The sequence below is a fragment of the Tachyglossus aculeatus genome, chromosome X3 (assembly GCF_015852505.1).
Source record: "Tachyglossus aculeatus isolate mTacAcu1 chromosome X3, mTacAcu1.pri, whole genome shotgun sequence".
NCBI lineage: Eukaryota > Metazoa > Chordata > Mammalia > Monotremata > Tachyglossidae > Tachyglossus > Tachyglossus aculeatus.
The window spans coordinates 13,905,540-13,928,458 of record NC_052099.1 but is presented as its reverse complement, the minus strand read 5'-3'; the positions used below and the strand labels follow the sequence as shown (position 1 = coordinate 13,928,458).

Sequence of the window (22,919 nt, the reverse complement as noted above, 5' to 3'; positions counted from 1 at the left end):
TTCTGCTCCTTCTCCCTTCTCTTTCACCCCCTCCCTCCTTCCAGCTCCTCCCCCCCTCTTTTTCTTCTCCCTCTTCCTCCTCCACCTTCCTCCTTCCAGCTCCTCCTCCTCTTTTTCCTCCCGCTCCTTTTCTTTTCTCTCCTCCCCTCTCCTCCTCTTCTCCCTCCTTTTTCTCCTCCACCTCCTTCCTTCCATCTCCTCTCCTTTTCTTTTCCCCCCTTTCTCCTCCACCTCCCTCCTTCCTCCTCCTTTTCTTCTCCCTCCTTTCTCCCCTTCCTCTTTGTCCTTCACCTCCTTCCTTCCAGCTCCTCCTCCTTTTTCTCCTCCTCCTCTCTCCTCCTGTCTCCTCCCTCTTTCTTTTCCACCTCCCTCCTTCCAGTTCCTCTGTTTTCTCCCCTCTCCTCCCTCTTTTCCCCCTCCCTCCTTCCAGCTCCTCCTCCTCTTCTCCCTCCTTTTCTTCTCCCTCCTCCTTCCCCCACCTCCCTCCTCCCTCCCCCCACCTTCCTCCTTCCAGCTCCTCCTCCTCTTTCTCCTCCCCCTCCCTCCTTCCAGCTCCTCCTCCTCTTTCTCCTCCCATCTCCTCTTTCTCCTCCACCTCCCTCCTGCCATCTCTCCTTTTCATTTCCCTCCTTTCTCCTCCACCTCCCTCCTTCCAGCTCCTCCTGCTCCTTTTCTTCTCCTTCCTCCCCCACCTCCCTCCTTCCAGCTCCTCCTCCTCCTTTTCTTCTCCTCTTTCTCCCCCTCCCTCCTCCCATCTCCTCCTCCTCTTTCTCCTCCCATCTCCTCCACCTCCCTCCTGCCATCTCTCCTTGTCTTTTCCCTCCTTTCTCCTCCCCCTCCCTCCTTGCAGCTCCTCCTCCTCCTTTTCTTCTCGTTCCTCCCCCCTCCTCCTCTTCTCTTTCTCCTCCACCTCCCTCCTTCCAGCTCCTCCTCCTCCTCCTCTCTCTCCTCCCCCTCCCTTTCTTTTCCCTCCTCCATTACGTGAGCTCAGTTCCTGCTCTCCTTGCCCGCCGGGGAAGCGGCCCATCCCTGCCGGTTGGGAGAAAGCCTCCCCGCCTCTCTGCTCCTCAGTCAGTCGGTCCGTCCCTGCTCGAAAGCAAGCAGCACCATGTCTTCTAACTCCAACCTGAGCAGCATGCAACGCCTAGTGGAGCAGCTGAAACTGGAGGCAGGGGTGGAGAGGATCAAGGTAAGCGGGAGGGAGGGGATTGCCTGCCTTGCTTGGGAGCCCAGTTCAATCAGTCACTCGTATTTCCCGAGACCATTTGGGTGGGTACAAAGAGAACCAAGTTGCTAAGACACGGTTCTGGTGCAACCTCTGCCCTTAGGTGACCCCCCTTCTGTTTGGCCCTATTTGGGGGAGATTCACTCCCCTGCCCTGGAGCCACTCTTTCTCTGTTGCTGTATTCTACTTTTCCAAGCGCTTAGTACAATGCCCTGCACACAGTAAGCGCTCAATAAATGCAATTGAATGAATGAACCAAGTTGCTAAGACCCAGTTCTGTTGCAACCTCTGCCCTTAGGTGACCCCCCTTCTGTTTGTCCCTGTTTTGGGGAGAATCATTCCCCTGCCCTGCAGCCGCTCTTTCTCTCTCTCTTGCTGTATTCTACTTTTCCAAGCGCTTAGTACAGTGCCCTGCACACAGTAAGTGCTCAATAAATACAATTGAATGAATGAATGAACCAAGTTGCTAAAAGACCCAGTTCTGTTGCAACCTCTGCCCTTAGGTGACCCCCCTTCTGTTTGGCCCTATTTGGGGGAGGGTCATTCCCCTGCCCTGCAGCTGCTCTCTTGCTGTATTCTACTTTTCCAAGCGCTTAGTACAGTGCCCTGCACACAGTAAGCGCTCAATAAATACGATTGAATGAATGAAGGAACCACGTTGCTAAGACCCAGTTCTGTTGCAACCTCTGCCCTTTAGGTGACCACCCTTCTGTTTGTCCCTGTTTTGGGGAAAGTCATTCCCCTGCCCTGGAGCTGCTCTTTCTCTCTCTCTCTTGCTGTATTCTACTTTTCCAAGCGCTTAGTACAGTGCCCTGCACACAATAAGCGCTCAATAAATACGATTGAATGAATGAATGAACCACGTTGCTAGGACACAGTTTTGTTGCAACCTCTGCCCTTAGGTGACCCCCCTTCTGTTTGACCCTGTTTTGGGGAGAGTCATTCCCCTGCCCTGGAGCTTCTCTTTCTCTCTCTCTATTGCTGTATTCTACTTTCCCAAGCGCTTAGTACAGTGCCCTGCACACAGTAAGCACTCAGTACAATTGAATGAATGAATGAACCACGTTGCTAGGACCCAGTTCTGTTGCAACCTCTGCCCTTAGGTGACCCCCCTTCTGTTTGACCCTGTTTTGGGGAGAGTCATTCCCCTGCCCTGGAGCTTCTCTTTCTCTCTATTGCTGTATTGTACTTCCCAAGCGCTTAGTACAGTGCCCTGCACACAGTAAGCGCTCAATAAATACAATTGAATGAATGAACCAAGTTGCTAAGACCCAGTTCTGTTGCAACCTCTGCCCTTAGGTGACCCCCCCCCTTCTGTTTGTCCCTGTTTTGGGGAGAGTCATTCCCCTGCCCTGGAGCCACTCTTTCTCTCTCTCTTGCTGTAGTCTACTTTTTCCAAGCGCTTAGTACAGTGCCCTGCACACAGTAAGCACTCAGTACAATTGAATGAATGAATGAACCACGTTGCTAGGACCCAGTTCTGTTGCAACCTCTGCCCTTAGGTGACCCCCCTTCTGTTTGTCCCTGTTTTGGGGAGAGTCATTCCCCTGCCCTGGAGCTTCTCTTTCTCTCTATTGCTGTATTATACTTCCCAAGCGCTTAGTACAGTGCCCTGCACACAGTAAGCGCTCAATAAATGCAATTGAATGAATGAACCAAGTTGCTAAGACCCAGTTCTGTTGCAACCTCTGCCCTTAGGTGACCCCCCCCTTCTGTTTGTCCCTGTTTTGGGGAGAGTCATTCCCCTGCCCTGGAGCCACTCTTTCTCTCTCTCTTGCTGTAGTCTACTTTTTCCAAGCGCTTAGTACAGTGCCCTGCACACAGTAAGCACTCAGTACAATTGAATGAATGAATGAACCACGTTGCTAGGACCCAGTTCTGTTGCAACCTCTGCCCTTAGGTGACCCCCCTTCTGTTTGTCCCTGTTTTGGGGAGAGTCATTCCCCTGCCCTGGAGCTTCTCTTTCTCTCTATTGCTGTATTATACTTCCCAAGCGCTTAGTACAGTGCCCTGCACACAGTAAGCGCTCAATAAATGCAATTGAATGAATGAACCAAGTTGCTAAGACCCAGTTCTGTTGCAACCTCTGCCCTTAGGTGACCCCCCTTCTGTTTGGCCCTGTTTTGGGGAGCATCATTCCCCTGCCCTGCAGCCGCTCTTTCTCTCTCTCTTGCTGTATTCTACTTTTCCAAGCGCTTAGTACAGTGCTCTGCACACAGTAAGGGCTCAGTAAATACGATTGAGTGACTGAGCGAATGCTCCGTCCCCTCGGATCTTTCCCCAAGGCACTTTTTTCCACTTTTGAATCCAACCCAGCTCCGGCGCCCTGGCATCGATTTCCTCTCTCCTCATCCTTTCCTCCCCCTTTCCCCTTTCTCCCGGTGGGGTTATCCCCTCTCCTCCCACCATTCCCCCCAGTTAGGCCTCCACTCTGCCGGGCCGGCCGCGGATCCCGGGATGTCAGGACGGGACGTGCTTCCTGGAGGGATGGATGGATGCATGGATGGATGGATGGGCCCCGGAATGCCCGCATTGTTTGGACAGTTGCTTGGGACCTTTTTGAAAGACAAGGGGATCATGGTGCTGGTGGGCAGCTGGCACGGATGGCTCCTCGGACCGCACAAACCCGACTCAAACCATCGTGCTGGGAATTCGAGAGGGCGATATTGTATTTTATCGGGGAGGAGGAGGTGACTTTGGAGCCAGGATGGGGACGAGGGACAGATCCAGGCTGTGAGCCCGTTGTTGGGGAGGGACCGCCTCTATATGTTGCCGATTTATAATAATAAGAAGAAGAATGGCCTTTATTAAGCGCTGACTATGTGCAAAGCACCGTTCTAAGCGCCGGGGAGGTTACAAGGTGATCGGGCGGGCCCACGGGGGGCTCGCAGTCTTCATCCCCGTTTTCCAGATGAGGGAACTGAGGCCCAGAGAAGTGACGTGACTTGCCCAAAGCCACCCCGCTGACGGGTGGCGGAGCCGGGATTTGAACCCGTGACCTCGGACTCCGAAGCCCGGGCTCTTTCCACTGAGCCACGTACTTCCCAAGGGCTTAGTACGGTGCTCTGCGGCCAGTAAGCGCTCAATCAATCAATCAATCATATTTATTGAGCGCTTACTATGTGCAGAGCACTGTACTAAGCGCTTGGGAAGTACAAATTGGCAACATATAGAGACAGTCCGTACCCAACATTGGGCTCACAGTCAATAAATACGACTGAGTGAACGAATGAAGGCTTTGCTGGGCTGGGGGCAGAGGTCGCGGGTTCTAATCCCGACTCCGCCACTCGGCAGCCGGGTGACTTTGGGCAAGCCACTTCTGTGGGCCTCAGTCACCTCATCTGGAAAAGGGGGATGAAGACGGTGAGCCCCCCGTGGGACAACCTGATTCCCTTGCATCTAACCCAGCGCTTAGAACAGTGCCTGGCACGTAGTAAGCGCTTAACGAATGCCATCATCGTCATGCGATTACCCTTATTATTATTAATATCCAATAACACACCAGTAGAGTAAGCAGAGACGATTCAGAGTAGTAATATTTATTGATAATAATAATAATAATGGCATTTGTTAAGCGCTTACTACGTGCAAAGCACTGTTCTAAGCGCTGGCACTGTTTTATTGATGCCTCCTTCCTTGGGGTCTAGACACTTAACCATGGGCAAAGTAGACTGTGAGCCCACGGTTGCGTAGGGACCGTCTCTATATGTTGCCAACTTGCGCTTCCCAAGCGCTTAGTACAGTGCTCTGCACACAGTAAGCGCTCAATAAGTACGATTGAATGAATGAATACGACCGGGGAGCTTTTGTGCGGAAAACAAGGAGAGGTGAAGGAGGGGAAATGGGAAAGTTGGAAAAGGGGAAGGGGGGGGACGGAAAAAGGAAAGGGAGGAGGAGAGCCTGGGGGGAGAGAGTAAGTAGTTCCCGCTTCTACGGTCTTGCCACTGTTGCTGCTTGATTAATAATAATAATGATAATGATGGCATTTATTAAGCGCTTACTATGTGCAAAGCCCTGTTCTAAGCGCTGGGGAGGTTCCAAGGTGACCAGGTTGTCCCACGGGGGGGCCCACGGTCTCCACCCCCATTTTCCAGACGAGGGAACTGAGGCCCAGAGAAGTTGCGCGACTTGCCCAAAGCCCCCCAGCTGACGGTTGGCGGAGCCGGGATTCGAACCCGTGACCCCGGACTGCGAAGCCCGGGCCCTTTCCGCTGAGCCGCGCCGCCAACAGCCAAGCAGCAGCGATGGCGCTCAGCCCAGTCCCTGTAGCCCTTCCCCCCCGACTGGGGAACCCCTCCGTGTTTGTGGCCCTGGATAGGCGCTCCTTTCTCCCCTGAATCTGGCACATAGTAAGCGCTTCCGGTGGCGGAGGCGGTTTTTCCACTCGTCTTAAAGTTCGAAGAAGCGTAGCGTTACACCCTTCGGATTCCCGGTGGCGGAGCAGAAAAGAATAATACGACTCCTGCAAAAACCCATCCGCCGGTGTGGCCCGTTCATTCATTCAGGCGTATTTATTGAGCGCTTACGGCGTGCAGAGCCCCGTACTGAGCGCTTGGGAAGTCCAGGTCGGCGACGTGTAGAGATGGTCCTGGTGCAGAGGTAATGGTAACGGTGGGATTTGCTAAGCGCCTGCTACGTGCCAAGCACTGGGGAGATACGGGGTAATCCGGTTGTCCCACGTGGGGCTCACAGCTTTAATCCCCGATTTACCGATGGGGAAACCGAGGCGCAGAAAAGTGACTTGTCCAAAGTCGCAGAGCTGCCGAGTGGCGGAGCCGGGATTAGAACCCACGACCTGGTACCTATTTACTAATTCTATTTATTTTGCCCCCCTTCTAGACTGTGAGCCCGCTGTTGGGTAGGGACCGTCTCTATATGTTGCCAACTTGTACTTCCCGAGCGCTTACTACAGTGCTCTGCACACAGTAAGTGCTCAATAAATACGATTGATTGATTGATCTAGCTTTATTTCTATTTGTTCTGACCACTGGACGCCCGTCCACATCTTTTGTTTTGTCGCCTGTCTCCTGCTCCTAGACTGTGAGCCCGTTGTCGGGTAGGGACCGGCTCTAGATGTCGCCGACGTGTACTTCCCGAGCGCTTAGTACAGTGCTCTGCACACAGTAAGCGCTCAATAAATACGATTGATTGATCTAGCTTTATTTCTATTTGTTCTGACCACTGGACGCCCGTCCACGTGTTTTGTTCGGTCGCCTGTCTCCCGCTCGTAGACTGTGAGCCCGTTGTCGGGTAGGGACCGGCTCTAGACGTCGCCGACGTGTACTTCCCGAGCGCTTAGTACAGTGCTCTGCACACAGTAAGCGCTCAGTAAGTACGACTGAATGAACGAATGACCTGCGACTCCCAAGCCCGCGTTTTCCCCACCGAGCCCGGTTCCAATCCCGGCTCGGCCCGTCGCTTGCCGCGCGCGGCCGTGGGTGAGTCATTTCGCTTTTCCGCGCCGCGGCCTCCTCCGCTGTAAAATGGGAATTTGTACATATTTATTACTCTATTTATTTATTTATTGTATTTGTACATATCTATTCTATTTATTTGATTTTGTTAGTATGTTTGGTTTTGTTCTCTGTCTCCCCCTTTTAGACTGGGAGCCCACTGTTGGGTAGGGACTGTCTCTATATGTTGCCAATTTGTACTTCCCAAGCGCTTAGTACAGTGCTCTGCACATAGTAAGCGCTCAATAAATACGATTGATGATGATGATGATGATGATGGTTCTCCCGCCTACTTGAGACTGCGACTGGACGGGGACCGTGTCCGACCTATTTAATCTGGACCCGGCCCGGTGCTTAGAACAGGGTTTGACACGGAGGAAGCGCTTCACAACTACTACAAAGCGACAAACACAACCGGCCCATCATCATCATCAATCGTATTTATTGAGCGCTTACTATGTGCAGAGCACTGTACTAAGCGCTTGGGAAGTCCACGTTGGCAACATATCGAGATAGTCCCTACCCAACAGTGGGCTCACAGTCTAAAAGGGGGAGACAGAGAACAAAACCAAACATATTAACAAAATCAAATAAATAGAATAGATAGGTATGTCAAATAAATAAATAAATGAATAGAGTAATAAATATGTACAAACATATATCCATATATACAGGTGCATATATATATACATATATATGCGGCACACATTGAAAAAGGAATTTAAACCCAGTAATCCTTTCGGCCCCGTTTGCCAGATTGCGCGTGGGACGGGAAGATGTGGCCACCTGAGAGAAGAGGTGAGTTTATTCGTTCAGTCGTATTTATTGAGCGCTTCCTGCGTGCAGAGCAGCGTACTAAGCGCTTGGAAAGTCCGCGGCGGCAACTTGTAGAGATGCTCCCTACCCGACGACGGGCTCGCAGTCTAGATGCCACACCTGTCTTTGGAACACGAAAGCGTTTTCATTCATTCATTCATTCATTCGATCGTATTTATCGAGCGCTTACTGTGTGCAGGGCACTGTACTAAGCGCTTGGGAAGTACAATACGGCCATAGAGAGAGAGAAAGAGAATCGTATCCTCTGGGCGAGTGACGTTCTCGGTAAACGAGGCCGCGATTTCTGCTCCGGTGGCTGCTTTCAGCTCAGGCCCTGAAAAAGCACCCGACCTGCCCCCGGAAATCAGCGCGAGGGGGGTTTTTTTGCCTCGTTTTTTTGTATTTTTTAAAATCATCTGCCGCGGTCAGAAAACGTCTCCTAGGCCTCTGTGATCTTCTCACCCGTTTCCCCAGGAAGGAGAGCGGCGGGCCGAAAGTGAAATACTGACTCGAACGGCCCTTTATTAAGCGCCTACTATGTGCAAAGCACTGTTTTTGACTCGCGCAGCCCTTGCATCTCAACTGAACTGTTTTCCCCTTCCACTTAATAATGCTACTAATAATGGCATCGGCTGAGCGCTTACTATGTGCGGAAGAACACTGTTCTTTTCATCTGTATCCCCTTCCTTCCTCTCCCCCTCGCCCCCCTCTCCATCCCCCGCATCTTCCCTTCCCCACAGCACCAGTATATATGTTTGTACATATTTATTACTCTATTTATTTTACTTGTACCTAGCTATTCTATTTATTTGATTTTGTCAGTATGTTTGGTTTTGTTCTCTGTCTCCCCTTTCTAGACTGTGAGCCCACTGTTGGGTAGGGACTGTCTCTAGATGTTGCCAGCTTGTACAGTGCTCTGCACAGAGTAAGCGCTCAATAAATACGATTGATTTTCATGTGTATTCCCAGGGCGGAGCTCTCTCCCTCCGTTCACCCGATTCCTTCTCCCCCTTCGCCTCAGTTCCCCGTCTTTGTTCCCCTCAAACTGACCCACTGGCTGTGCCTCGTTTTCGTTTCTCCCACCGGCTCCAATCTCTGGCCTGAAACTTCCTCCCCATCCCCACTGCCCTCCCGAAATCACCGCTCCTCCGGGAAACCTTTCCCAGTTCATTTCTCCTCAAATCCCGCCCCTCCTCCGGGAAACCTCTCCCGGTTACTCTCCTCCTCAGCTACCATTTGGCCGCTTCTGCAACAACTACGCACTTGTGTGCTCACTACAGAGCACTTCTGTATCGTCCCATTTTGCCGTTTAAGCGCTAATTCGTCTGCCCGGCCGCTGTTCCTTCTCCCTCCCATCTGTAAATGATTTTATTGTGCTTCCCCACCGAATCATTAACTCCTTGAGAGCAGCCATCGCATCTACCGAGTCTACGGCACGCTCTCAAACGTAATATAAACACTTATATTCATCTCGTTATTTGTTAAACGCTTACTACGGGCGGAGCGCTGTACTAAGCGCTGGGGTGGATACCAGTTAATCGGATTGGACGCGGTCCCCGTCCCCCGTGGGACTCTCTAGGAGGGAGTAGGGTTTCATCCTCATTTCACCGACGAGGTAACTGAGGCCCGAGGCCGCGCCACGGACAATGATAATAATAATACTAATGGCGTTTATTAAGCGCTCACTATGTGCAAAGCACTGTTCGAAGCGCCGGGGAGGTTACGGGGTGATCAAGTTGCCCCGCGGGGGGCTCACAGTTTTAATTCCCATTTTACAGAGGAGGGAACGGAGGCCCAGAGAAGTGAAACGACTTGCCCAGAAATCCCGTGCTCCCATTTGGTCGGGGTCTTTAATTACGCACGTCCGGACACTCCCAGGAGAAATCGTTTCCTTTCAGAGAATCCCGCCATAACTCTGAGCGCCAAGGTCCTTCCCATTTCTTCCCACATCAGCCCCGGCCCCGAACCCCTGTAGCCAAGGCCCTGCGGTGACACATCCGCTCCCCAAATTCGGAGGACGGGAAACCAGCCCCAGCGAGGATTCCTGGGAATTCCGAAAGCCTTTCTTCGTTCAGTTACGTCGGCGGCCGGACGGCACAACCGAAGACCGGGGCGTGATTTTGGCCCCGCCGCGGGTGTCCTGATTCGTTTCTGTTGCATTCCTCTTCCTCCGTTTCCCTCCCGGCCCCTCTTTCTCTTCTTGGCCGGTCCTTCCCCGTCGTTGATCGACGGCTTCAAATCCGGCCTCTCCCCGCTTCCATTTCACTTCCCGGCGCCAAGTGCCACGGTGGCGCCGAGGCGGAATTTGGGTCGGCGCGAGCGGCCCCGAGACGCCGGTGGACCCGTCCGCCGACGGTTCTGTAGCTCGCTTGCAGGATTAGGGAAGCCGCGCGGCTCGGTGGAAAGAGCCCGGGCTTTGGAGTCGGAGGTCGCGGGTTCAAATCCCAGCTCTGCCAGTTGTCAGCTGCGTGACTTTGGGCAAGTCACTTCTCTGTGCCTCAGTTACCTCATCTGGAAAATGGGGATGAAGACTTTGAGCCCTGGTGGGACAACCTGATCGCCTTGTATCCCCCCCCAGCGCTTAGAACAGTGCTTTGCGCATAGTAAGCGCTTAATAAATGCCATCATTATTATTATTATTATTATTATTATTATTCAGGGGTCGGATTCCCGGGCAGCGGCGATCCACCCCCTTTTTTTTTCTCACACCCCCGGGATTTTTTGCTTGGGAGATCTGTGCGGGCCCTAAAGGCAGTGGCTACTTAATAGTAATAATAATAATGACGATGGCCTCTGTTAAGCGCTTACTACGTGCAAGGCACTGTTCTAAGCGCTGAACAGCGATCCATCTCCCCCCAGCTCTTCAACAAGTTGAGCCGCTCTTTCACTCAAGCCATCGATAAGCCAGGGGCCGGGTTTATGGTCCTCTCAGGGCGTAAGCGCTCAGTAAATACGATTGAATGAACGGTGTAACGTGATATTGCCTGGCCAGAAATAACGGGAAGATGTACCTTCCCCTCCGCCCGGTTAAATATCACTTCTAGACGCCATCAGAGAAGCGGCGCGGCTCGGCGGAAAGAACACGGGCTTGGGAGCCAGAGGTCGTGGGTTCCAATCCCGGCTCCGCACCACTTGTCAGCTGGGTGGCTTTGGGCGAGTCACCGCACTTCTCTGGGCCTCAGTGACCTCCTCTGTCAAATGGGGATGAAGACTGGGAGCCCCACGCGGGACCACCTGATCGCCTTTCATCCCCCCGGCGCTTAGAACAGTGCTACGCACCTAGTAAGCGCTTAACGAATGCCGTCGTTATTATTATCATTATTATTCTGCCAAGTTGCCAGGCTCTGCTCCTCCGCCCACACTCCTTTCCCCTTCCGCCCTATCGCCTGAGCAAATCCTGTGGCGTTAAAAGAAAAAAGCAATACTTCCGTTGAAGTGTTTCCCATAAAGGGCCCCAAATCCGGATCCGTCGTTGCCTTTAAAGCCCCAAATCCAGATCAGTCATTGCCTTTAAAGCCCCAAATCTGGATCCATCGTTGCCTTTAAAGCGCCAAATCCGGATCCATCGTTGCCTTTAAAGCCCCAAATCCGGATCAGTCGTTGCCTTTAAAGCCCCAAATCCGGATCCATCGTTGCCTTTAAAGCGCCAAATCCCGATCAGTCGTTGCCTTTAAAGCCCCAAATCCGGATCAGTCGTTGCCTTTAAAGCCCCAAATCCAGATCAGTCGTTGCCTTTAAAGACCCAAATCCGGATCCGTCGTTGCCTTTAAAGACCCAAATCTGGATCCGTCGTTGCCTTTAAAGCCCCAAATTCCGATCAATCGTTGCCTTTAAAGCCCCAAATCCGGATCAGTCGTTGCCTTTAAAGACCCAAATCCGGATCCATCGTTGCCTTTAAAGCCCCAAATCCCGATCAATCATTGCCTTTAAAGCCCCAAATCCCGATCAGTCGTTGCCTTTAAAGCCCCAAATCCGGATCCATTGTTGCCTTTAAAGCCCCAAATCCGGATCCATCGTTGCCTTTAAAGCCCCAAATCCGGATCCATCGGTGCCTTTAGAGCCCCAAATCCGGATCAATCGTTGCCTTTAAAGCCCCAAATCCGGATCAGTCGTTGCCTTTAAAGCCCCAAATCCGGATCCATCGGTGCCTTTAGAGCCCCAAATCCGGATCAATCGTTGCCTTTAAAGCCCCAAATCCGGATCCGTCGTTGCCTTTAAAGCCCCAAATCCAGATCCGTCGTTGCCTTTAAAGCCCCAAATCCGGATCCGTTGTTGCCTTTAAAGCCCCAAATCCGGATCAGTCGTTGCCTTTAAAGCCCCAAATCCGGATCCGTCGTTGCCTTTAAAGCCCCAAATCCCAATCAGTCGTTGCCTTTAAAGCCCCAAATCCGGATCCATCGTTGCCTTTAAAGCCCCAAATCCAGATCCATCGTTGCCTTTAAAGCCCCAAATCCGGATCCATCGTTGCCTTTAAAGCCCCAAATCCGGATCCGTCGTTGCCTTTAAAGCCCCAAATCCGGATCAGTCGTTGCCTTTAAAGCCCCAAATCCCGATCCATCGTTGCCTTTAAAGCCCCAAAAGCGGATCCATCGTTGCCTTTAAAGCCCCAAATCCGGATCAGTCGTTGCCTTTAAAGCCCCAAATCCGGGTCAGTTGTTGCCTTTAAAGCCCCAAATCCCAATCAATCGTTGCCTTTAAAGCCCCAAATCCGGATCCATCGTTGCCTTTAAAGCCCCAAATCCGGATCAGTCGTTGCCATTAACGCCCCAAATCCGGATCAGTCGTTGCCTTTAAAGCCCCAAATCCCAATCAATCGTTGCCTTTAAAGCCCCAAATCTGGATCCATCGTTGCCTTTAAAGCCCCAAATCCGGATCCATCGTTGCCTTTAAAGCCCCAAATCCGGATCCGTCGTTGCCTTTAAAGCCCCAAATCCGCATCAGTCGTTGCCTTTAAAGCCCCAAATCCGGATCAGTCGTTGCCTTTAAAGCCCCAAATCCGGATCCGTCGTTGCCTTTAAAGCCCCAAATCCCAATCAGTCGTTGCCTTTAAAGCCCCAAATCCGGATCCATCGTTGCCTTTAAAGCCCCAAATCCAGATCCATCGTTGCCTTTAAAGCCCCAAATCCGGATCCATCGTTGCCTTTAAAGCCCCAAATCCGGATCCGTCGTTGCCTTTAAAGCCCCAAATCCGGATCAGTCGTTGCCTTTAAAGCCCCAAATCCCGATCCATCGTTGCCTTTAAAGCCCCAAAAGCGGATCCATCGTTGCCTTTAAAGCCCCAAATCCGGATCAGTCGTTGCCTTTAAAGCCCCAAATCCGGGTCAGTTGTTGCCTTTAAAGCCCCAAATCCCGATCAATCGTTGCCTTTAAAGCCCCAAATCCGGATCCATCGTTGCCTTTAAAGCCCCAAATCCGGATCAGTCGTTGCCATTAACGCCCCAAATCCGGATCAGTCGTTGCCTTTAAAGCCCCAAATCCCACTCAATCGTTGCCTTTAAAGCCCCAAATCTGGATCCATCGTTGCCTTTAAAGCCCCAAATCCGGATCCATCGTTGCCTTTAAAGCCCCAAATCCGGATCCGTCGTTGCCTTTAAAGCCCCAAATCCGCATCAGTCGTTGCCTTTAAAGCCCCAAATCCGGATCCATTGTTGCCTTTAAAGCCCCAAATCTGGATCCGTCGTTGCCTTTAAAGCCCCAAATCCGGATCCATCGTTGCCTTTAAAGCCCCAAATCCAGATCAGTCGTTGCCTTTAAAGCCCCAAATGCAGATCCATCGTTGCCTTTAAAGCCCCAAATCCGGATCCATCGTTGCCTTTAAAGCCCCAAATCCCGATCAATTGTTGCCTTTAAAGCCCCAAATCTGGATCCATCGTTGCCTTTAAAGCCCCAGATCCGGATCCGTCGTTGCCTTTAAAGCCCCAAATCCGGATCAGTCGTTGCCTTTAAAGCCCCAAATCCGGATCAATCGTTGCCTTTAAAGCCCCAAATCCAGATCCATCGTTGCCTTTAAAGCGCCAAATCCGGATCCATCATTGCCTTTAAAGCCCCAAATCCGGATCCATCGTTGCCTTTAAAGCCCCCAAACCGGATCCATCGTTGCCTGTAAAGCCCCAAATCCCGATCCATCGTTGCCTTTAAAGCCCCAAATCCGGATCCGTCGTTGCCTTTAAAGCCCCAAATCCGGATCCATCGTTGCCTTTAAAGCCCCAAATCCGGATCAATCGTTGCCTTTAAAGCCCAGTGCGCTTACAGACAGTTTGCCAGGGTCCCGTTTCTCAGGCCTCGACCGACTGGATCTACGACGGGAGCGGAGAGTTGCCAATTATCCGGTTCGTTGGCACGTCGGGTGGATTCCGAGGCCCGAACGCTACTGTTTGGCCGTCTTCTCCGCGGAGCACCTCCTGGGAACGGAGCGTTGTTCCCCGACTGCTCGGGAGGGTGCGTCGGGATGCGTGTACTTTCCAAGCGCTCAGCACAGTGCCCTTCACGCGGTAAGCGCCCGGGAGATGCGATCGAATGACTCAGATGCGTGTGTTGTCCGCTTGGAGGTACTTTCACTCAATCGGCGGTACTCGGCGAGCGCTTCCCGCACGCAGAGCACTGCACTGAGCGCTTAGGAGAGTGCCCTTTTTGACTGTGAGCCCACTGTTGGGTAGGGACTGTCTCTATACGTTGCCAATTTGTACTTCCCAAGCGCTTAGTACAGTGCTCTGCACGTAGTAAGCGCTCAATAAATACGATTAATGATGATGATGCCCTGCGGGCCTCTGCACGTTCAGAAGTGAACGGACTCCTCCAGCATCCCCACGGGCCCTTTAATGACTTAGAATGTGAGTCCCCTGCGGGATAATAATAATAATAATAATAATAATAATAATAGTAATGATGGTTTTTGTTAAGCGCTTACTATGTGCCAAGCACTGTTCTAAACGCCGGGGGAGATACAAGGTGATCAGGTTGTCCCACGCGGGGCTCCCAGTCTCCACCCCCGTTTGACAGACAAGGGAACTGAGGCCCAGAGAAGTGAAGTGACTTGCCCAAAGTCACCCAGCCTGACAAGTGGGGGATTAGAACCCGTGACCTCGGGCTCCGCTGCTTCTCCGGGACCGTGTCCCATTCCCACCGTTTGGTACGGTGCTGTCGGCACGGTGAGCGCCGAACGAATCCGATGGTACCGACACCTGTCTGCTCGTTCTGTTCTGCCGTCCGTCTCCCCCTCCTAGTAATAATAATAATAATGATAATGATGGCATTTATTAAGCGCTTACTACGTGCAATGCACTGTTCTAAGCGCTGGGGAGGTTACAGGGTGATCAGGTTGCCCAACGTGGGGGGCTCACAGTCTTCGTCCCCATTTGACAGATGAGGGAACTGAGGCCCAGAGAAGTGAAGTGACTTGCCCAAAGTCACACAGCCGACAAGTGGCGGAGCGGGGATTTGAACCCATGACCTCCTAGACTGTGCGCCCGTTGTCCGGTAGGGACCGTCTCTACATGTTGCCGATTTGTACTTCCCAAGCGCTTAGTCCAGTGCTCTGCACACGGGAAGCGCTCACTAAATACGATCGAATGAATGAACGAGACGCTGTTGCCATCACTACTATCAATCAATCGTATTTATTGAGCACTTACTGTGTGCAGAGCACTGTACTAAGCGCTTGGGAAGTACAAGCTGGCAACATGTAGAGACAGTCCCTACCCAACAGTGGGCTCACAGTCTAGAAGGGGGTGACAGACAACAAAACCAAACATACTAACAAAATAAAATAAATAGAATAAATAAAATAAATAGAATTCATTCATTCATTCAGTGGTATTTATTGAGTGCTTACTGTGTGCAGAGCACTGTACTAAGCGCTTGGGAAGTCCAAGTTGGCAACATATAGAGACGGTCCCTACCCGACAGCGGGCTCACAGTCTAGAAGGGAGAGACAGACGACAAAACAAAACATATTGACAAAATAAAATAAATAGAATAAATATGGACAAATAAAATAGAGTAATAAATACATACAAACATATATACATGTGTCAATCAATCAATCGTATTTATTGAGCGCTTACTGTGTGCAGAGCACTGTACTAAGCGCTTGGGAAGTCCAAGTTGGCAGCATATAGAGATGGTCCCCACCTGCCAGCAGGCTCACGGTCTAGAAGGGGGAGACAGACAACAAAACCAAACATATTAACAAAATAAAATAAATAGAATAAATATGGACAAATAAAATAGAGTAATAAACACATACAAACATATATACATATATCAATCAATCAATCGTATTTATTGAGCGCTTACTGTGTGCAGAGCACTGTACTAAGCGCTTGGGAAGTACAAGCTGGCAACATGTAGAGACAGTCCCTACCCAACAGTGGGCTCACAGTCTAGAAGGGGGTGACAGACAACAAAACCAAACATACTAACAAAATAAAATAAATAGAATAAATAAAATAAATAGAATTCATTCATTCATTCAGTGGTATTTATTGAGTGCTTACTGTGTGCAGAGCACTGTACTAAGCGCTTGGGAAGTCCAAGTTGGCAACATATAGAGACGGTCCCTACCCGACAGCGGGCTCACAGTCTAGAAGGGAGAGACAGACGACAAAATAAAACATATTGACAAAATAAAATAAATAGAATAAATATGGACAAATAAAATAGAGTAATAAATACATACAAACATATATACATGTGTCAATCAATCAATCGTATTTATTGAGCGCTTACTGTGTGCAGAGCACTGTACTAAGCGCTTGGGAAGTCCAAGTTGGCAGCATATAGAGATGGTCCCCACCCGCCAGCGGGCTCACGGTCTAGAAGGGGGAGACAGACAACAAAACCAAACACATTAACAAAATAAAATAAATAGAATAAATATGGACAAATAAAATAGAGTAATAAACACATACAAACATATATACATATATCAATCAATCAATCGTATTTATTGAGCGCTTACTGTGTGCAGAGCACTGTACTAAGCGCTTGGGAAGTACAAGTTATATATCTCTTCAGCCCCCCCCGCGAAAACCTTGCTATCAACCAGTCGTATTTATTGAGCGCTTTCTGTGTGCAGAGCACTGTACTAAGCGCTTGGGAAGTCCAAGTCGGCAACATCTGGAGACGGTCCCTACCCGACAGCGGGCTCACAGGCTAGAAGGGGGAGACAGACAACAAAACAGAACATATTAACAAAAGAAAATAAATAGAATAGATAGGTACGAGTAAAATAAATCAATAAATAGAGTAATAAATCCGGACAAACGTATATACATTTATACAGGTGCTGTGGGGAAGGGAAGGAGGGAAGGTGGGGGGGATGGAGGAGGGGGAGAGTACTATTCATTCATTCAATCGTATTTATTGAGCGCTTACTGTGTGCAGAGCACTGTACTAAGCGCCGGCCCGGTAGACCGGAGCGATTCCCGGACTTGGGACGGAAACTACATTTTCGAACGTCGCCGCGTCTCCTCCGTCGCGTCCGGTGGGCGGATCGGGGCGCGGGAGCCGATTTCTCCGGGTGGTCTTTCTTTTGGCGGCGATGGTGGCACTCGCCGATCAATCAAATCGTACTTATCGAGCGCTTACCGTGTGCGGAGCACTGGACTAAGCGCTCGGGAGGTCCAAGCTGGCAGCATGTAGAGACGGTCCCGACCCAACGGGCGCTCACTACGTGCAAAGCGCTGTTTTTTTTCCCGCTTGCAGGTGTCCCAGGCGGCTGCAGAGCTCCAGCAGTACTGCGTGCAGAACGCTTGCAAAGACGCTCTGCTGGTAGGCGTCCCGGCCGGGAGCAACCCTTTCCGCGAGCCGCGGTCCTGTGCTTTACTCTGAAGTCAGGTAATCGCGAGGTTGGTTAGACGCTTCCCCCGGGCCCGGCACCGCGCTGAAAACTGGGCCGCGCCGTCCAATAATAATAATAATAATAATAATTGGTATTTGTTAAGCGCCTACTATGTGCAAAGCACTGTTCTCCACGCTGGGGAGGATACAGGGTGATCACGTTGTCCCACGTGGGGCTCCTAGTCTTAATCCCCATTTTCCAGATAATAATAATAGCGATGATGGCATTTATTAAGCGCTTCCTATGTGCAAAGCACTGTTCTAAGCGCTGGGGAGGTTGCAAGGGGAGCTCACTGAGGCCCGGAGAAGTGAAGCGAACTTGTACTTCCCAAGCGCTTAGTCCAGTGCTCTGCACACAGTAAGCGCTCGATAAATGCGATGATTGATTGATTGATTGATTGAAGTGACTTGCCCAAGGTCACACAGCAGACACGTGGCGGAGCGGGAGTCGAACCCGTGACCCGCGACTCCAAAGCCCGGGCTCTTTCCACTGAGCCGGCGTCAAAGGGCGCAATCAATCCATCAATCAGCCGCAATCAATCAATCAATCGTATTTATTGAGCGCTTACCGTGTGCACCAAGTTGGCAACATATAGAGACGGTCATCATCATCATCAGTCGTATTTGTTGAGCGCTTACTGTGTGCAGAGCACTGTAGTAAGCGCTTGGGAAGTCCAAGTTGGCAACATCTAGAGACGGTCCCTCCCCGACAGTGGGCTCGCAGTCGAGGAGGGGGAGACCGAGAACAAAACCAAGCATGTTAACGAAAGAAAATAAATCGGATAGATAGGTACAAGTAAATTAAATCAATAAATAGAGTAATAAATCTGTACAAACATATACACAGGGGCTGCGGGGAAGGGAAGGAGGTAAGACGGGGGGATGGAGGGGGGACGACGAGCCTCGCGCCCCCGTTTCACAGATGAGGAAACTGAGAGCGGGGGGAAGAGGCGAGTGACTTACCCAAGGTCTCACAGCGGGCGGGTGGTCGAACCAGCGTCAGGTGTCGCTGGCGATTGCACAAGTGGGTGGCCTGAATTCAGTCATTCATTCATTCATTCAATCGTATTTATTGAGCGCTTACTGTGTGCGGAGCACTGTACTAAGCGCTTGGGAAGTCCAAGTCGGCAACATATAGAGACGGTCCCCACCCGACAGCGGGCTCACGGTCTAGAAGATGATGGCATTTAGTAAGCGCTTACTATCATCATCATCAATCGTATTTATTGAGCTCTTACTATGTGCAGAGCACTGTACTAACCGCTTGGGAAGTACAAATTGGCAACGTATAGAGACAGTCCCTACCCAACAGTGGGCTCACAGTCTAAAAGACTATGTGCCAAGCACTGTTCTGAGCGCCGGGGAGGTTACAAAGTGCTCAGGCTCACGGTCTTTATCCCCATTTTCCAGACGAGGGAACTGCAGCCCAGAGAAGTGAAGTGACTCGCCCAGTGTCACCCAGCTGCCAGTTGGCGGGGCCGGGATTCGAACCCGTGACCTCGGGCTCCAAAGCCCGGGCTCTTTCCGCTGAGCCGCGCTGCTTCTGAATGACCGGCCGGATCCTAGGACCCGCTTCCGCGCCTTGAAAATCAGGATCGGCCGAGTTCTCGGCTTCGCCGGGGGGAGTTACCCGTCATCATCAATCGTACTTATTGAGCGCTTGCTATGTGCAGGGCACTGTACTAAGCGCTTGGGAAGTCCAAATTGGCAACATATAGAGACGGTCCCTACCCACCAGTGGGCTCCCAGTCTAAAAGCAGGGGAGTGGATTTCACTCCTCTGATTATCCTCAGAAGTGATGCATCCGACCCTTTTCCTGTTGAGCTACCCATTCAGCGGGATTTATTGAGCACCGTACTAAGCGCTCGCGTGACAGCGGCTCTCTCCCAACCCTTTACAGGCTCTGCCTCGGTTTCCGGCGTGGCCTGGTGGCTTGGGAGTCCGAGGCCGTGGGTTCGAATCCCGCCTCCGCCGCCTCTCGGCTGTGGGACTTTAGGCAAGTCGCTTCACCTCCCCGGGCCTCAGTGAGCTCATCTGTCAGATGGGGAGGAAGACCGTGCCCCCCACGTGGGGCAATCTGATGACCTTGTAGTAAGCGCTTCAGAAATGCCATCGTCACCCCAGCGCTTAGAACAGTGCTTGGCACGTAGTGAGCGCTTAACCAAGACCGACATTATTATTATTCTTCGTAAGCGCTATGTGGGGGAGACACGAGGTCGGCAGGTTGTCCCACGTGGGGCTCACGGTCCTCATCCCCCTTTGACGGGTGAGGCACAGAGAAGTTGAGCGGCTTGCCCAGGGTCACACAGCAGAGAAGCGCCCTCCCCCCGCGACTCCCAAGCCCGGGCTCTCTCCGGGAATCCGTGCTGCTGCTTATTCCTCCGTGCCCGCTTCCTGCCACTCCAGCTCCATTCCCGCGACTTAATTTCCCTCTCCTCAGCTCCGATACCGCGGATCTCGCCGCGGCCTCCCTACGCGCAAGCGCTTCTCCCCCCGGGGCTGCAAAATCTTGGGGAAGGCTGGGCTAGAAACATTCCCTCCCCTTCCTTTCATTTCCCTTCCTCCTTTCCTTTCCGCCCTGCTTCCTGGGAATTTTTTTCCTGGTCTGATTTGGGACGGCCCCGCTCCGTCCCTTCGCTCGGGGTCCCGTCAGCCAAGGGCTATAAACCGTATTTATCATCGGCGGGAACGAGCGGTGCCTCAATATAGCTTCCTTACGGTTACTTTCTTTTAGACTGCGAGCCCACTGTTGGGTCGGGACCGTCTCTATATGTTGCCCACTTGTCCCTCCCAAGCGCTTAGTACAGTGCTCTGCACACAGTAAGCGCTCAATAAATCCGATTGATTGATTGATTGATACACCTCGGCAGTCGCAGCTAAGAGAGAGAAATGGGAAGCCACTGCTTTGGGTTTGGGTTTTTTTTTAATGACTGCTCGTTTAAAAGCCTCTTCTTCTGTTGCCACCTTGTCCTTCCCAAGCGCTTAGTACGGTGCTCTGCACACAGTGAGCGCTCAATAAATACGATTGATTGATTGATTAGCGACTGGAGAGTCTCTATTAGACTCCTCAGCGGTATTTGCGTTCTGGGGTGGAAGGCAGCTTTTTTTGTACTTGTACAAAAGTACTTGTACAAGTATTTGTAAAAAAGTACTTGTAATTTGTACTTCCCAAGCGCTTAGTACAGTGCTCTGCACATAGTAAGCGCTCAATAAATACGATTGATTGATTGATTGATTTTTGCCCTAAAAATTCAAGGCGAAAATCACCGAGCGCTCGCGTCCGTCCTTCGGGTCGCGCCGGCCGATAAAGCGTCCGGAGATATCCACGGTTCGAAGAGGCCGACAAGTGACCCCGACGTTTCCCGTGTCGATCAATCAATCAATCAATCGTATTTATTGAGCGCTCACCGTGTGCAGAGCACTGTGCTAAGCGCTTTAGTTCCTCTAGTTGACGGCGAATTACCGCCGTTTTATTCCCGTAACGGGCCGTCCCTTGCCAACTGGAGAATCTTCCCGCCTCGGAGCTTTTCTGGTTTGGTTTCATTCGCCTTTCTCCGGGGAATTTTGAGGGTTCGCCGCCGCCGGAACGTGGGTGAAAAGCCAGGGACTAAAAAGTGGGACGTTCCTGGGCAGATGTCCGAATCTCTTCGGGGTCTGAAAGGGGATTCTCTCGTACAATTCCAGGCTTGGAGTGGGGGTAGACTAAAGATGCCATTCCCTGTGACCTAAGGCGGGAACGGTCGGCTGGTGGGGAGGGGACGGTCCAGCGCCCGCTTGGGTCGGAAACAGATTTTTGGGGCTCACGTCTCTCCCCCGAATTATCCCAAATAGGCCGGGCAGCCTCGCTTGGTCCCGACCGTTTCGGATGCCGGCGCGCGGGCCCGTCTGATGGATACAAAAGCCGGCAAAAATGGAATGGTCCTTTTGGGGAAACCCGGGAATTCTCGGTCACCGGGAATTGGAAATGGCGGGCCCTAAGAGAGGGGGAAGGCGCGCTGCCGTCGGGAAAACCTCTCAACCGCTCTTTTCCTTTTGTAGGGGAGAAGTTGATCGGAGAGTTCTCGTCGAGCCCGAAGTGTTCAACAACTGCCTCCTTGTCCCAAGAAAATCCTTCCCCTCTTCCCTTATTTTTGCGTGGACCGAACAGTGTTTGAAGTGTTTATGAGTCTTTTTTTCCCAATGCCTCGTCTGCAGTATATGCAAAGGCCGAACCCTGACTCGGATAAACGGGGTTTCGGCTCGCCTAAGGGGATAAACGCTAAAGGATTTACTGGGGTTTTGAAAACATTGGAAATATTGGTAAATTGTTTTCTATTTTGAAACGTCCCCCAAAGATCCTCTTTTCGTAATTGAGTTTCTAATGAGATTGGACTTGCTTACTTGGATGTTTCCATTTTGGGAAGGAAAACAGATCTTTTACCGAATCACTTTGTCTTCTTGCCGTTAGCCTTGCCTAGATTCTGCAGCAATTCCCCTTGGAATTTGCAGTTTTCTAAATGAAGATTCACCCAAGTGCTTATGAAAAGGAAAAGGGAACTGGCTTTACTTGGCACCGTTGTCAGAATGTCCCTAAACGGGAAATGATCTTTTATTTTTAACACTATTTGGCGCCGTCTTTTCGACCGGTTTGGATTTTGAAAGCCCAACAGAGGGTTGCGTATTAAATTGCCGGACCGTAAATTGTATGATTTCCGAGCGTTCGGTTCTTATATCTTCATCTGCGGCTTCTCTTCGACGCCGGTATTCTTTTTGTGCCTAAAAAGACACCGCATCGTTTCTTATTTTTTTTACTAAAAGGAACACGTTTATAACGTGACTAACAGAGATTAGGTCGGAGGTGCAACGAAAAATCAGTATTCGAAATTTCCAAAGCATATAGCGTTTGACTTCTTAAGCTCCGGTGAGTTTTTCATTAGCGGTGGTGTGCCTTTGGAGTTTTGCGGAAGACTTTTAAAAGAATGCTACTTTCCCCTTTTTCCAAAGTGGTTTCATTCCGTTGATTTTTGTTTTCCACGTCTTGGCTTTCAGTAGCGTGAAAATAAAATTTCTTTCCTTAGTAATCGGGTCCGTCCTGTTTTATTATAAGGGAATTTCACGATCGGGTGTGGAATGTTAAAGGTTTGGGGGGGGTCTGCTTGTCGGAAAGGGGAGTGTCGCGGTCCTTGGTTTTCAGCGTTCTACCGAGCCATTTCTGGGTAAATCCTGGAAAATATATCATCATCATCATCAATCGTATTTATTGAACGAATGAAGAGACCTGGCTCTTTGGGCTGACCGGGAAAAAAAATCATCTTAGGCCTCTTTCAGACGGTCATCTCACCCTGCTTCATATCTCACTTCTTGGGCAAGTCACTTCACTTCTCTGGGCCTCAGTTCCCTCATCTGGAAAATGGGGATGAAGACTGGGAGCCCCATGTGGGACAATTCGATTACCTTGTATCTACCCTGTATCTAGAGGAGCAGCGTGGCTCAGTGGAAAAGAGCCCGGGCTTTGCAGTCAGAGGTCATGGGTTCAAATCCCGGCTCCGCCACTTATAATAATAATAATAATGATGGCATTTATTAAGTGCTTACTATGTGCAAAG

At 51.0% G+C, this 22,919-nt stretch overlaps 1 protein-coding gene across 2 annotated transcripts; it reads left to right on the top strand.

Moving 5' to 3' along the window:
* Positions 1-915: 915 nt before the first annotated feature.
* GNG10 (G protein subunit gamma 10) lies at positions 916-22,394 on the top strand. 2 transcript variants are annotated; one of them, XM_038770322.1, is made up of 3 exons: positions 916-1,189; positions 17,200-17,331; positions 21,373-22,394. In XM_038770322.1, the coding sequence occupies exons 1-2, from the start codon at positions 1,109-1,111 to the stop codon at positions 17,323-17,325; spliced, it is 207 nt and encodes a 68-aa protein (XP_038626250.1). In that variant the 5' UTR covers positions 916-1,108; the 3' UTR covers positions 17,326-17,331; positions 21,373-22,394. The 2 variants fall into 2 exon arrangements, with proteins under 2 accessions (XP_038626250.1, XP_038626251.1); XM_038770323.1 differs by having other exon boundaries at positions 17,200-17,342.
* Positions 22,395-22,919: the final 525 nt, after the last annotated feature.

What these genes read in the sequence shown, in the direction of transcription:
- GNG10 (XM_038770322.1), top strand. Translation starts at nt 1,109, where the DNA reads ATGTCTTCTAACTCCAACCTGAGCAGCATGCAACGCCTAGTGGAGCAG. An exon ending in CAGGGGTGGAGAGGATCAAG is followed by an intron (nt 1,190 to 17,199) that starts GTAAGCGGGAGG and finishes TCCCGCTTGCAG; the next exon opens with GTGTCCCAGGCGGCTGCAGA.